Here is a 15,039-nt window from a genome sequence, read left to right on the forward strand (position 1 = left end):
CCTCCCCGCTCCTGCCCGCCCCCTACCTCCCCGGCTGCCCCGCCCCCTTCCCGCTCCCCCGCGGGGCCCGCCCCCATCTCCCGCGCCCCTCCCACCCTCGGCCCCGCCGCCCTCCCCCTCTCTTTCTCCTCCCTCCACTAGCCCCTCTGGCCCCGCGCCCGCCCCCGCCGTCCCTGGGCCGCGGCCCGGCCGCAGCCTCCGCCAGGGAGCGCGCCCGCCGCCCGCCGGTGTCCCGGGAGCCCGACAAAGAGCGCGCCTGAGGCTCCAGCAGCTCGGCGGGCGATGGGAGATGGAAGGAAGCGACGCCGCGGTGAGGCTCGACCCGGAGGGCGGGCGGGCGGGGGCGGGAGCGCGGGCGGCCGTCGGGGCGGCGGTGCTTTGTGGCTGCTCGGTCCCGGGGTTCCGGACCGCTGGACGTCGGGTTCGGGAACTGCTTCCTTTCTGCCCTCTCTTTGTGCGGGTGAGGAGGCGGAAGGCTCGCTCTGTGGGGTGGCGGTTCGGGGGGTTCACCCCGACCCCCGAGGCCGGGACGGCGGGGGAGGCGGGAGGGGGCCCGGCGGCCGAGTGCGCGGCGCTCTGGTTTCTGTCAGGAGAACAGGGAAGCCCAGCGCAGCGAGCGGGCGCGCGGCCGGCGGTGGGGATTCCGCACCTTGAAAGACGTTGCAGCCCTTCGGTGGTACTTGCGTTTAACTTTGTCCGCCGGTTTCTGCAGCGAGTTCTGGCAGGCGATGTTGTGAGATGTTAAAAAAAAAGCAGGCACCACTTGGAGGACGTGGGTTTAAAATGCTGTCGGTTGCTTGGATGACAAATGTGTAGTGTTACCGCTCCCCTCGGAGGACGCGACGCATGCGACGACGTCATTGTCCACAGACACTGGGGTCCCGGGTTTCCACCCCGGAATAGCTCTTAAGTGGGTCCAGGTGCTGGTGTAGGGAAGACGAGGTCTGGAAAATTCCGCTCACTGGGATTCTGGGAGCAAATGCTTGCAATTCATGAGCCATAGTTGAGTATCTGCAGAGGATTTTGCGGAGTCCCGTAGCCAGGTGAGTGCGACAGGCTTGCTGCTGTCAAGGAGCTTGTCTTCTAGGAGGGGCGGCTTGGGCAGAGCTGTGAAGGAGGAACCCAGAGGAGGGCGGGGTTCTGGCGAGCGAGAGCCTGGACGGCCTCTGCGGGCATGTTGGGGTGGACCTTGAAGGGGAGGGTTGGGGCGGCCGTCGCGTCGTGGGGAAAGGATGCTCCCCGCTGGAGGAAAGCGAATGCACTTTCTAGTTTCTTCCAAGACAGGCTTTACCGTCCTTCCTTAGAGTGTTTGCAGATCAAGGGATATTCTTTTAAAAAGTCGTTAAATTCCTCTTCACCGCTTAAAAATAAGTGCGGCATGCTAAACAAAACCAGCAAAACAAAGCAAAATAAAAGAACACCTTCCCAAACAATTGTTTAGTGGCTCGATGCATGTTCTTCTACAACTCTCTATATCCTCTCACAAGTCCTATGGCAGCTCTGTGGGTTTGTCTTGTCTGATATTTCATTAATACACACTTTTTGTGCTAACAGGAGCAGAGTGGGTACCATGGAAAGTGCTTAGACACCTGGCTTGTAGGTTATATCACTGACTGGGTGAGTCTTTGCCACTGTCTTTGTCACATCCTTTAGCCCCTGGAGCTGAAATTTCCTCCTCTGTAGGATAAGGGGATTGGGTGGATAGGTGCTCCCTCGGAGTCTTCCAGCGCCAGCATTTTATGGTTTCATGCCTAGACGTGTACATGCATTCCTTATTCAGTGATGTACTCTCAGCTTCACCTTCTGAATCGCTCTCAGTTTATATGTTCTGTGAACGGATCAGCACATCCTGGCCATTGAGTGGGGGAGAGTGATGGAAGCTGCAAAGCTAAAATAACCTTATTTTAAGGTGAAATTCCACAGTTGAATTTTATTTTTTAAAATGCAAGTGTAAGAAGCTTGATTTGCCAATCTGAATGAGTGTTGGCTTTAAAAAAGGTTTTGTTGACACTGTTCATTTCATTTGTGACCAAAGAATAATACGTGCTTTACTGTGTACGTGTGTTAAGAGCTTCAATTTTGCTCTTAATTAACTACTAGCACTTAAAAAAGTGAGATATCTCAGAAATCCTTTTAGGCTAGTAAATCTTGGGAATTTGGAAATAAAAATAATATAAGACGGCAAATAGTTCCCTGAAAAAGGGAAATTCAGTGATACTTTCCATCCATGGTTCTGTTCACTTTCTAAAACCTTGGTATTTGTTTGCTGACCCTGGTGGAAAATATGAGTGGGATTTAGCCTGGCATTTTTCTAAAAAAACATGTCTAAGGCATTACTCCTTTTAGAGGTGATTTTTCTTCTTTAGAAATTCTGGAGTCATCTGTCATCATTCATAAACTAAGACACCAGTGTGGTAATGGATTAGGCCCAGTCTTGATTAAGAAGTGCTGGGGCAAAAAACGTGTGAATGTTAAAATGTGTATGTACTTTGGCTTCTGGACTGGTTTGTTTGAGGTTTACCTGACGTAATGTTGTCACTTGCCAATTATGAAAAGAGCGTTTCTTTGCGTTTGGGTTGGATTAAGAAATAAGTAATGGATGATGATCCTTCTCAATTTTTAGAAACGAATTCAGACACGATTGAGGTTTAGGCAGCCTGTGAGAAATAATCTGGTGATCAGTAGGTGACCAAAGCCCCCTTACCTGAGCATGTGACTCAGGCTTACAGATACCTTGGGGTCCAGGCTCACCTCCAGTCACTGCTGCTTTGATAGTTCTCAACATTTAGGACTCTCCCCATGCAATGGTGGCCAGGCGCAGAGGTCCTTGGCTTCCCTTTGCTAAGAGTGGAGACATTTCCACCTAGGGTACTGCCTCTCAGCTCTTCCTAAGTTCTTTCACAGTTAAATCAGCTGAACCTTAGTTTAGGGTAGTGCACCATCCAGGTGAAATCCCCCAGAGCATTTGTTCATAGTGTCCATGTCTGGACAGCTTTCGTTTGTGGTATTGTTTGCAGTTTCAGAGATTTGCTGGAAAGAATTTTAGCAGTGGCATTATTTTTTGAGAGCGTGTCCCTTTGTACCTTTCCTGTGTTTCTTTTTTCTTTTTTTTTTTTCTAAATTGGAGTATAGTTGCTTTACACCTTTACACTGCTGTGCCCAGAAGGTCAACAAACTGGGGCCCTGTTGGTGCTGAGCAGGCAGGATTTTGTTGACACTCCAGGGCACAGAGGTGGTGAGGCATTTTCTCTTTCGGGCACACCTGTGGTGTGAGGGAGTCACCAGCTTCTCTCCCCATCCTCCGTGTAAGCGCCAGGCCCTGACCACAGCTGACCACTCATTTCTCCAGGCCTGTTTAACTGTGAACAACCATCTAGTTTGAAATTCCCTTTTCGCTGGTCACAGGCCAGTGAGATGAATCAGAATAACTTGTACATGTCGATGGACATTTTTGGAAGTTTATCCTTGGGGTTAGGGTAAGAGGGAAAATGAACATTTTGGCCTGAGCCTCTTTTTTTACCTAGTAGCTTCGTGTGGGTTGTCTGAGAAGCAGCATTTTCCTTTAAGTTTCAAATTATGGCCTAACTTTCGGAAAGTGCTTATTTCATGTGATATTTTCAAGCGTGATGCATTGTTACAGTCACAGCTAATATTTATTGAGATCTTATTGTGTGTTTTCACACAGGTTACCTCTAGTCCCCATGACAGCCCCATGCGGTCAGTACTGCCATTATCTCCAGTCTGAAGTCTGGAGAGGTTAAGTAACACAGCTAATAAGGGGCAGAGCTGAGATTTAAACTTGGCAGTCCAGTGGTCTTAACCACCATTCTGCTTCTATGTACTCAAAGTTAGCATTGTGTTGGGGCTTCCCTGGTGGTGCAGTGGTTGAGAGTCCGCCTGCCGATGCAGGGGACACGGGTTCGATCCCTGGCCCGGGAAGATCCCACGTGCTGCGGAGCAACTAAGCCCGTGTGCCACACTACTGAGCCTGCGCTCTAGAGCCCGTGAGCCACAACTGCTGAGCCTGCGTGCCACAACTGCTGAAGCCTGCGCGCCTAGAGCTCGTGCTCCACAACAAGAGAAGCCACCACAATGAGAAGCCAGCGCACTGCAACGAAGAGTAGCCCCCGCTCGCCACAACTAGAGAAAGCCCGTACACAGCAACGAAGACCCAGTGCAGCCAAAAAACAAACAAACAAATAAATTTATTAAAAAAAAACATTTAGAGGCACTAAGGTCATATTTCAGAGTGTCAAACCTCACAGCCTGTAAATACTGAAACTACTGTATTTAAGAACCCTTTCATGGAATACTTTCATAGAATCAGTGAGTTACCTCCAAATCAGTATTGTTCAATAGAACTTTCTGCTGTGATGGAAATAGTTTATATCTGTGCTGTCTAATATGGCAGTCAGTAGCTGCATGTAGCCACTGAGAGCATTTGAAATATGGCTAGTGAGATTTAGGAACTGAATTTTAAATTTTATTTAATTTCGGTGAACTTAATTAGCCTCATATGGCTAATGGCTAATATATCGGGACAGCACAGCTCTAGACCAGAAATGCTCTACTAGATGCTAATGGTTGTCCTGGGCAGTCAGTTCCCACTTGACCGTCTGGTTGCTTATGGTATGTTTACTGACTGGGCTTTGCTAAGTTTTTAGTTTTGTATGTGTTTACCCCATCATTTCTGATAAGTACAAAAGCAGTGAGAGTATATGGGGGCATGGGATTTTAATGGAAATGAAAGTGGAGATAGAATCATTGAAAGTGATGAGAAGAAGAAAAATGTATTCAAGAGTAAGAACTATACTAAAGAAAAAAAATTGTGTAACAGGTAGCGTGCAGTTGACAGTACTCAGCAAGATGGAGGAAAAGCTTTTGATAAAATAGAAAAACGAGTGTCTGGCTGAGATCCACTATTATATTAATTCATGAGCTGGCTGTGAGTTGTTTGAGAACTTACAGAGATGGTGAGAGCACTGCCGTTGACTTTTTTTTTTGTTACAAGCTGTGGATAGTTCAGTAGCTCCCAGCTCCCTTTGAATCTGCATAGCATCACAGTCCAGGTGGGTAATGCTGGATATTCAAGTGGCTAAGGTCTTTTCCTGGGACCCCTCAAAGCTGTCTTGGAGGCCCAATAGATTTTCAAAGTAGATGAAGCTGAGTAGGAAAGATTTCTGTATTGCATGAATTTTGGCAAGGAGCATGCCTAGCTTTAAAAGTACATGTTAGTAGAGGTGCTTCAGACCACAGAATGGAGGAAAAAATCTTACTCTTTATCCCCAAATACTTTTCAGTCTGGGAGGTAGACAGCCACATTTACAGATGCCAGGGTTTCTCCAGGGTCAGGCGTGTAGGAATAGCCTTGAGTATAATAGCATGTGTGAAATCATGAGAGAATTCTCATGGTTAGGCTTCTGTTGGAATACCTGACTATTTTGAGTTTTCTAACTTGTGAAAACACAATGATATCAAGGCATAACACTGCAAAAATGTGGGGATAGGAAGAGGAGAAAGAATAACATGTATTCTGTATTTACGGTGTGGCAGGCACCATGTGAAGCAGTGTGTGTATATGTGTGTGTGTGTGTGTGTGTGTGTACGTGAATTTACATATTCTTTTTTTTAAAAATAAATTTATTTAATTTACTTATTTATTTTTGGCTGTGTTGGGCCTTCGTTGCTGTGCCGTGGGCTTTCTCTAGTTGCGGCGAGCGGGGGCTACTCTTCATTGTGGGGTGCGGGCTTTTCACTGCGGTGGCTTCTCTTGTTGCACAGCAAGGGCTCTAGGCATGTGGGCTTCAGTAGTTGTGGCGTGCAGGCTCAGTAGTTGTGGCCTGAGGGCTCTAGAGCGCAGTCTCAGTAGTTGTAGCGCACGGGCTTAGTTGCTCTGCGGCATGTGGGATCTTCCCGGACCAGGGCTCGAACCTGTGTCCCCTGCATTGGCAGGCGGATTCTTAACCACTGCGCCACTAGGCAAGCCCAGTTTACATATTCTTATATGTTCTTTACAATGTTGTAAGCTAGGTAGTATCCCCATTTTCAGAGGATGAAATTGAGGCTCATGGAGGTTAAATGGGATTCCTTTTTAAAACAAGTTTATTGAGATAAAATTCACATACCACACAGCTCATCCATTTAAAGTGCATATTCATTGATTTTTAGTACATTCACAGAGTTGTGCATTCATACTCGTAATCAACTTTAGAGTATATTCATCACCCCAAAACAAACTTTGGATCCATTAGCTGTTTCTCCGTAATCCTACTATTGCCCCCATTCCCTGACCGAGGAATCACTATTCTATTGTCTGTCTCTATGGGTTTGCCTATTCTGCACATATCATATAAATGGAATCATACAGTATGTGGCCATTTGTGACTGGTTTCTTTCATTTAGCAAAATGTTTTCAGTGCTCAGCCATGCTGTAGCATGTGTCAGTACTTCATTCCTTTTTATTGCTGAGTAATATTCAATTGAATAGCCAGGACATATTTTATTCATTCATCAGATAGTGGTTCCCTCCCCCCCTTTTGGCATTTAGGAATAATGTTGCTGTGAACATTCATGTACAAGTTTTTGTGGGGACATATGCTTCCATTTCTCTTGGGTATGTACCTAGGAGTGGAATTGCTGGGTCATATTGTAACTCTGTGTTTGACACTTGGATGAACTGCCAAACTGATTTTCACAGGGGCTGCACTACTTTACATTTCTATCAGCAGACTATGCGAGTTCCCATTTCTTCATATCCTCATCAACACTTGTTATTTTCTGTCTTTCTGATTTTAGCCATCTTAGTGGGTATTAAGTGGTATTTCACTGTGGTTTTGCGTTTCCCTAATAATGTTGACCATCTTTTCACATGCTTTTTGGCCATTTGTTTATCTTCCTTTGAGAAATGTCTATTCAGATCATTTGCCCTATGAAAAATTGGGTTGTCTTCTTCTTATTGAATTGTAAAAAAGTTCTTTATATTCTGGATGCAAGTCTCTTGTCAGGTATATGCTTTGCAAAAATCTTCTCCCATTCTGTGGGTTGTCTTTTCACTTCCTTGTTTCTGTCCTTCGAAGTAAGTGAGGTTCTTTTTCTTAAGCAAAGCTTGGGTGGGCATAGCACACTTATAGGTCCTCACGTATTTGCTGAAGTCAGTCACCACAATAATTTGTAAAATAGTTTGTATAATGAATATCATTGTTTTGGGGTTTCTGGTTGGAAAAAAGGATGGATTTAACTTTTGCCTAAGTTACTTAAGAGGAAAGCAAAGCTCTGAGGATTTGAGACCTTTGTGTGTATTGAAAAGAAATTTTCGAAGTTGTTTCTTTGGAGTCTTTTATGTACAGAAAATGCTGCTTTCCTCTTGGATTAGAGAACTGCTTGAAAGGAAAAGGACACCCTGCCTAAAAGACCCCTCTTGTAGGTCCTGTAATTTTATGATCTGAATAGAGGTTCCCAAACTAATTTGTCACAAGAATCACCTGGTTTTAGATTTCTAGGGCTGCCTGAAGGTCTGGTTCAGTAGTTCTGAGGCGGCACTTTTCATAATGACCCCACATGATTAAGATCAGGAACATTTGAGAAACTCTGATCTAAACTGGTGATAATCATGACCTTTTAGTGGTTGCCCCTAGAACTTAAGGGGCAAGTTAAGTTCTTGGTCTTAGTGGGTGTGGTCTCCGGGTGGCAAACATCCCTCCCTGAGGGTGATTACAGAGAGCTGATCCAGCCAGTCTGGCTACTTTGCTTAGGGAGCTACGGATCTTGATCCAAGGCAACCCACATTCTCTTTCCCTCCCCTCATATAGTAGAGGTGGTTCCACTATAAAAATTTAAACCAGGTTCACAAACATTTCAAGTCATAAGGTTGCCACTACCCTCTTGAAAGTATTCCTCCCTCCCCTTTCTTCCCCTTTAAGATGTGTCCCTGTTTTCTTACCATTGCTGAATCCCTGGCGGCCTTCCATAGCCGCACAGATCTCTATGAGACCCAGTGGTGAGAAGAGGTCATGGAAAGGAAAACAGTTCGAATTTTACATAATCCTTACTTACACTTTGCTTGTTTTGGGTGGGTGGTCAGGGTCTCCTAAAGGATTTGATAAATGTGATGTTGGGCCAGCTTCATTTAACAGGGGATGGGGACACTCCTGTGCCTGGGTCACCAAGTGAGAGGCAGTGCAGTATATGGTTAGAATGTGGCCTTAATAATGCTTGAGAGGGGCTTAGTGCCTGCAGTAAAACAGTAAGTGGACAGTAAATGTGACCTGGATGGTAGGTTATACTTATCTGGGTAGGAGGTGGAATTATTTCCATTCTTAAAATCACACAGCTGTTAACTAGTAAAACTGGTTTTTCTTGTTCCCTATATTGTGATTGCTTGTAGATACGCAGTGTGGCAGCCAAGAGGAAAATTCTGGCACTTTGAATGGTGCTTTGGCACATAGTAGTCACTCAATGAGTTAAACACCACAGGCTATTGAATCGCTAAGCCCAGGAACCCTTCCAAGCATGTGTGGACAGAATAGGTGCTCTGATACTGACCCTGGTCTTGTGGTGGAGTAGAATTTCCAGAGTCAGCAGGGTTTCTGGCCTGATCATTTTTTGCCGTTGCTTTGGTGTGTGGTCTTCTTGTACCTCCTGCTTTGGGGAAGTGGAATTTTCCCCACTTTGCAGATGTTCATGGGCTGCATTTAGTGCTCCAGGTGTGTGACTTTCATTACGGCCTTCTTGCAAATGACAACCTAGGGCATAAAGGTAAGAGTAATGTGTTAACTGTGAACTTCCTCACATAGGTCTTTCCCTTCTGGCAGAGGCATTTCATAGAAGTAGATTACAGGTGTAGGCTGTGTTTGCATGGTGTGATATAACCGTCTCAGAGACCTGATTCATTCATTCTTTTGATTTTATCACTTTTTAAAATTCTTGATTCATTTCTTCCTACCTTCCTTGTGTGGCTTATATGTCAGTCGATTGTCTCTTGTATTGATAGGTTCTATCTGGGGAAAAAAATCTAATTAAATATAGTGTAATATTCTAAAGCTGGAGCTTTAAGTAAAGATATATTTACTTAAAATACTTTAAATTTTATTTTATTTGTATATAAAGATATTTATATATTTAAAAGAACTTGATAGCTTCAGAGTAATTAAGGTCAATATTTTAGAAGCACTACTAAAATAAATATCTGTGATTATTTAATGAGAAAATGTTTTAATTTATAATATCATTATATACCAAAAAGTTCACAGGGGAGTTAAAAGGATAATGGTAATTTCTTGGTGTATGTAGGGATAATTGCATTATGAATCTTCATATATGACAAATATTTTATAAATTTTATTTTGCCTCTATTTAGTAAAAACAATTTAAAAATAAACCACTGTTGGTAGAATTCTGTTATGGTCATTTAACGGCTTATTTCTAAAGCATTCCATTTAGCTTTCATGGAAACAACTCTTTCTTGTTATACACATATATAATCGCTCTACATAATATTTAATTAAATTACATAATATTGGCATAAATCAGTTTGGGAGCAAACACAATTGATTCTGGTAACCATCAGCTTGGTGATCAGAGCAGAATTTCAGAGCCTTGATTACTAGCCATGAGCACCAGGTTATAATGGGCTTCAGCTCGGATGTTTCACAGGGTGCCTGATCATCCTGGAGCTGGCTAACTGCCGGCTGGTGAGAACTTCCGCTGTATATGTAACTTTAGAAACCTGATAGACTATGTGGGTATTGATAAGGTAGAGAAATTGGGACACTTTCCATTTTGTTGTAGAATCACTTTTAGCTTTTATCTGCCTCATATCACTTCCATTTGTGTACACAGTTACTAAACTCCTAAATAATTTATTTCTGCATCTAAATGTTTTTGAAATTAGTTGGCTTTCTTTTTACCTGGAAGATACTTTTAAGTTCTTTTAAACTATGGTTTATAAAAATATGACCCACCCATTTCTTTCTGTTAACTGAATGCACTGCTAACAACAAAATAACTTTTTTTCTGTCTCATACCGTTCACTGGTTACACCCAGATTTTATACAGCATTAAAACATTAAGTGCTTTGTACTTTGTGTCATAATTTCTCTATCATTTGAAGAAATTAAAGTCCATTATATTGGCCTGGAGACTTTCACCTGCTTCAGGAAGGGTGTACCTATTGAGACCCATCTTTTCATTGTGCTCTGGTGAAGTAAGGTCTAGGGTTTTGAGAAATCCTACTACCCTTGGAGTGTTTTAGAGTATCTCTCAGTTTAGAGAACTATTTCTTTACAGTTATTCAGGTTTTGTATGAGATTAATTTAATTATCAAGTTGGAGCACCTTTGTTTTTTCTACAGTATCTGAATATTTATATGCATACAAAGTGCCATATTAAGATACAACCCTTTTATAAGGCTGCAAGATATACTATCATAGTTCACATGCAGCTCTGTATTACTGTAATCTTTCATTCATTCATGTATTCATTAAACAAATATTTATTGAGTGCCTCCTAAGTATCAGGCATTATTTTAGGTACTGGGGATACTGTGGTCAACAAAATAGACCCCAAAATTCTAACTCTTGCAAGGTGAGACAGACTCTGTGTGTGTGTGTGTGTGTGTGTGTGTGTGTGTGTGTGTATGTGTATGTATGTATGTGTGTGTATGCACGCGCGCTCCTGTATATGTGTGTATAGTACTTTGGAGAAAAATAAAACAAAGGAGGGAGGTTAGGAATTGGGAGGGAGTTGAAATTTTAACTAGGATGGTCAAGGATGGCCCCCCTGTGGTGACTTGTATAATGAAAGGCCTGAAGAAGGTGAAGGGAGTCATGTGGCTGTCTTGGGGGAAGAGGGGCCAGCAAATGCTAGTCTTGAGGCTGAGGCATGCTTTCCGCCTTCTGGGAACTGCAAGACTGGTGTGGCTGGCGTAGTGCAGGCAGGGAGGAGAGCAGACACCAATTCCTGTAAGGCCACTGGTCCCATAGGTTGTTGCAAGGCCTTTGGCTTGTACTCGAGTGAGCAGAGAAGCTGGTGGAGAGTTCCACATAAAGATTTGACATGATCTGGCTTATGTTTTAAGAGGACGCATTGCTGTTGTGTCTCATGAGACTAGACCTAAGTGGAGAAGGGCAGAGATAGGGAAAGCAGTTAGGAAGCTATTGTAGTAATCTAGGTGAGCGATTGTGACCGCTTGGACCAGGGTGGTCTGTTTTGAAGATAGAGTGCAAAAGATTTCATGGTTGACTGGATGTGAGATTGTGAGAGAAGTCAGTGGTGAATTGCAAGGTTTTGACCTCTGCAGCTTGAAGGGGGTAGGGAGAAGCTGATTTGGAGGGAAGGATCAGGAGCTCAGTTTTGGAGATTCCCAGTGGGCAGTGGATATGCTAGTTTGGATTTCAGAGGAGAGGTCTGGGCTACAGATAAACATTTGGGAGCTGTCAAAATGTAGAGACTGGAGAAATCCACAAGGGAGTGAGTGTAGATAGAAAAGAGGTTCAGGGCCAAGAACCTGGGCTACTTCTGCACTGAGGTTGGGGAGATGAGATGGAACCAGTAAAGGAGAATGAGAAAAAGCTGCTGATGAGGTAGGAAAACCAGGAGAGTGCCATGCCTTGGGAGCCAAGTAAGTGAAGACACTGTTTCAAGGAGGATGAGTCAGATACTGAAGAGGGGAAGTACAGTGACGGTCAAGGTCTCGAATTGACTTAGGGATTTAGCAATGGGGAGGTCATTGGTGAGCTTGACAGCAGCAATTGTGGTGGAGTAGTGGGGACCTACAATTGATGGTGAGGACAAGAGACAACAGGAGTAGGAAGTGGGAACATCAAACGTGGACAAATATTTCAAGGATTCTTGTTGTAAAGGGAAGGTGAATAAATACGGCTGAAGGGAAAATGAGGTCAAGAAAGGTTTTAAAATGTGGAAAGTAGCAGCATGTTTGCTGATAGCAAAGACAGTGAAGAGGAAAAATGGAATGATCCTTCATGTAGCAGCATAATTCCCTTTCAGAAGAACTTTGGTTTAGTTTAAAACAGCTAAAATCATTTAGCTTACTATTGTGAACACTAATTTTTGTTAATGTAGCCTATATTTTCAACGTACAAAATTCTTATCTTCCCATCTCTATCGAGGGAGGTCCAAGCTGGAGAGGATATATGTATACATATAGCTGATTCACTTCGTTGTACAGCAGAAACTAACACAACATTGTAAAGCAATTATACTCCAATAAAAAAAAATCAAACTTTTTCTTTTCTCTGAGCCTTTAAATAAATGTTTTTTTTGTTTGTTTGGATCGTTTCTGTTCATCTTTTTCAACCTAAGGGAGTCCCTAGTTCTGCACCAGTATGCATGGGCCTGAAGTATACTCTGTCCATACACTTCAGTAACTGCTGACTTTGTTTTCAGACTTCATTTTTTTTTAAGAGCAGTTTTAGTTTCGCAGCAAAACTGAGAGGAAGGTACAGAGATTTCCCATGTACTTCCAGCCCACACACATGCATAGCCTCCCCATTACCAACATCCCCATCATACGGTACACTTGTTGCAATTGATGAACCCACATTGACACATCGTGATCACCCAAAGTCCACAGTTTACATTGGGGTTCACTCTTGGTGTTGCGCATTCTTGGGTTTGGAAAATGTATAATGATGTGTATCCTTCATAATAGTAGAATATTTTCACTGCCCTAAAAAGCCCTCCCCTCTACCCCAGCCTCTGGCATCCACTGATCTTTTTACCATCACCATGGTTTTGCCTTTTCCAGAATGTCATACAGTTGGAATCATGCAGTGTATTGCCTTTTTCAGATTGGTTTCTTTCACTTAGTAATATACACTTAAGGTTCCTCCATGTCTTTCCATGGTTTGATCGCTCATTTCTTTTTAGTGCTGAATAATGTGCCATTATCTTATGTACCAAAATTTATTTATCCATTCACCCAGGACAGTATGGTTGCTTCCAGGTTTTGACATTTATGAACAAAGCTACTATAAACATCCATGTGTAGGTTTTTGTGTGGGCATAACTGCTTGGGCAAATAACCAAGGAGTATTGTATGGATTGCTGGATTGTATGGTTAGAGAACGTTTAGATTTGTAAGAAACTGCCAAACTGTCTTCCAAAGTGGCTGTACCATTTTGCATTCCCATCTGCAATGAATGGGAGTTTTTGTTGCTCCATAGCCTCATCAGCATTTGGTGTTGTCAGTGTTCAGGATTTTGACCATCCAGATGACTGTGTAGTGGTATCTCACTGTTTTATTGATCTTATCTCTGGCACAGATTTCCCACAGTCCTTTAAGCAGGTATGGAATCCTCTGGGTTTTCCAAGAATATATTTAGTCAACAAAATAGTCATTGCATGCATTATACATATATGGTCCTGTGTTTACAGATAACAGCCACAGGGCAACAGATGGCTGATAAAAAACAGGAAGAATCTAAAGATACAGATGTCTCTGGCTCTTGTGTGGATTAGTAGTGGCTTCTGTGCATGCTGTGCAAATCATCTTGGGACACTGTAGAAATGCAGATTTTGACTCTTTAGGTTTGGGGTGGGGCCTGGGATCCTGCATTTCTAAAAAACTCCCAGGTGATGCCAGTGATGCTGGTGCACCTCATTTTGAGTAGAGAGATATCAGAGGTACTTCTTCTGAGCTTAAGTTTTTTCCTTAAGGTTTTGCTTTTGTTCTCTTCCTACTTTCTCTTATTTCCATACTGGGTCCTCTCTAGTGGGAATTCTCAGAACATACAGCATTTCAGTATTTTCTGCTTTCTAACTTTGCATTTTTATTGATCTCTGCAAAAAGCCTACTGGCTTCTGGGTGTTTGTTTAGTAAATAGGTAGTAATGAGGCAAGTGTCATACGTATTATCTGTGGAAGGCCAGACTCTCAGGCTCGTAAATCCCCAGGCCCTTTTTCTCTTGGGCATCTGAACATACGCTTCTGTGCTTTGAAGACCCAGAGGCAGGGTCCAGCACTGGGGCCAAATTGCCAGTTCAGGTGTGTGTTCAAGCGTGGTCAGCTGTCTAATGCTCTGGACACTTCTGTGCTAAGTCTAGCTCTCCTGATGGAGGTTAGTTGCTGAGCTGTGTTATAGAAGTAAATTCTGTCAGCTTGTGGAAAGTAGAGGAAATCTCTTAAATTAGCACATGCTGATAAAAAGCTTCTCAAATGGCTCTAGAATTGAAGAGTCACTCATCAAAGGTCATTTTTGGGGGGAGTGGGGGAGAGTTTGAAATTAATTATATGTAAACTGAAAATTTATTTAAGTTCTATGTTTCGTTTCTGCTGTGATTTAGATCATATATCTTGTCCTGAATTTAATTTTCATGAGGCATATTCTTTAGGATCATCTATGTCAGTGCTGTCCAATATAAATATGTGTTATATATATAATTTTAAATTTTCTAGTAGTCACCTTAAAAAAGTAAAAAGAAATAGGTGAAATTAATTTAAATAATATATTTAACCCATTGTATCAGAAATGCTGTCATTTCAATATGTAATAGGTATAAAAATTATTAATGAGATAATCTGTTTTCTTCTTCTTCTTACCCTAAGTGTTAGTGATCTGACATGTATTTTTTATTCACAGCACTTCTGCCATATTTCAGGTACCAAATGGCTCCATGTGGTGCTGTATTGGACAGTGCTGATCTATATGCAGAGAAGTTGCAGGTGTAATAAATACAGTTTTGTTTGTACCTTTATTTCATCATTCTCTGTGAATCTCAACATATTATTTGCTATAGTGATAGCATTTATGGCTAGCTAAATATTAAAATTGGGGTGGAATTTTTAATATTAATTTAAAAATCTACCCTAAAATGAATAGATGAATGTATGGAAAATAGAAAATTATAAATATGCAAAAAAATGCTAAGCTGCCAGCTGACTTCAGCAATGGCTAACAGAGGTGAGGGTCTATATAAATTAAAAATGGCTGAGACTTTCAGATAAGTTTTAGCAAAATTATTTAGGATAATTTGCTTCTTCAGATGATTTCTGAGAAGTAGTTACAACAGCAACATCAGTAAG

The 15,039-nt window shown here is 42.6% G+C and overlaps 1 protein-coding gene across 1 annotated transcript in view; it reads left to right on the plus strand.

Annotated features, from left to right (window-relative positions):
• Window positions 1-218: 218 nt before the first annotated feature.
• The window catches only part of PSD3 (pleckstrin and Sec7 domain containing 3), a 499,749-nt gene continuing 484,928 nt past the window's right edge, over window positions 219-15,039 (plus strand). The window contains exon 1 of the mRNA XM_060291626.2: window positions 219-310. Coding sequence (XP_060147609.1) covers window positions 283-310 — 28 coding nt within the window. The 5' untranslated portion in view covers window positions 219-282. The remainder of the gene's footprint in view (window positions 311-15,039) is intronic.

Source organism: Globicephala melas, chromosome 21 (assembly GCF_963455315.2).
Source record: "Globicephala melas chromosome 21, mGloMel1.2, whole genome shotgun sequence".
NCBI classification, from domain to species: Eukaryota; Metazoa; Chordata; class Mammalia; order Artiodactyla; family Delphinidae; genus Globicephala; species Globicephala melas.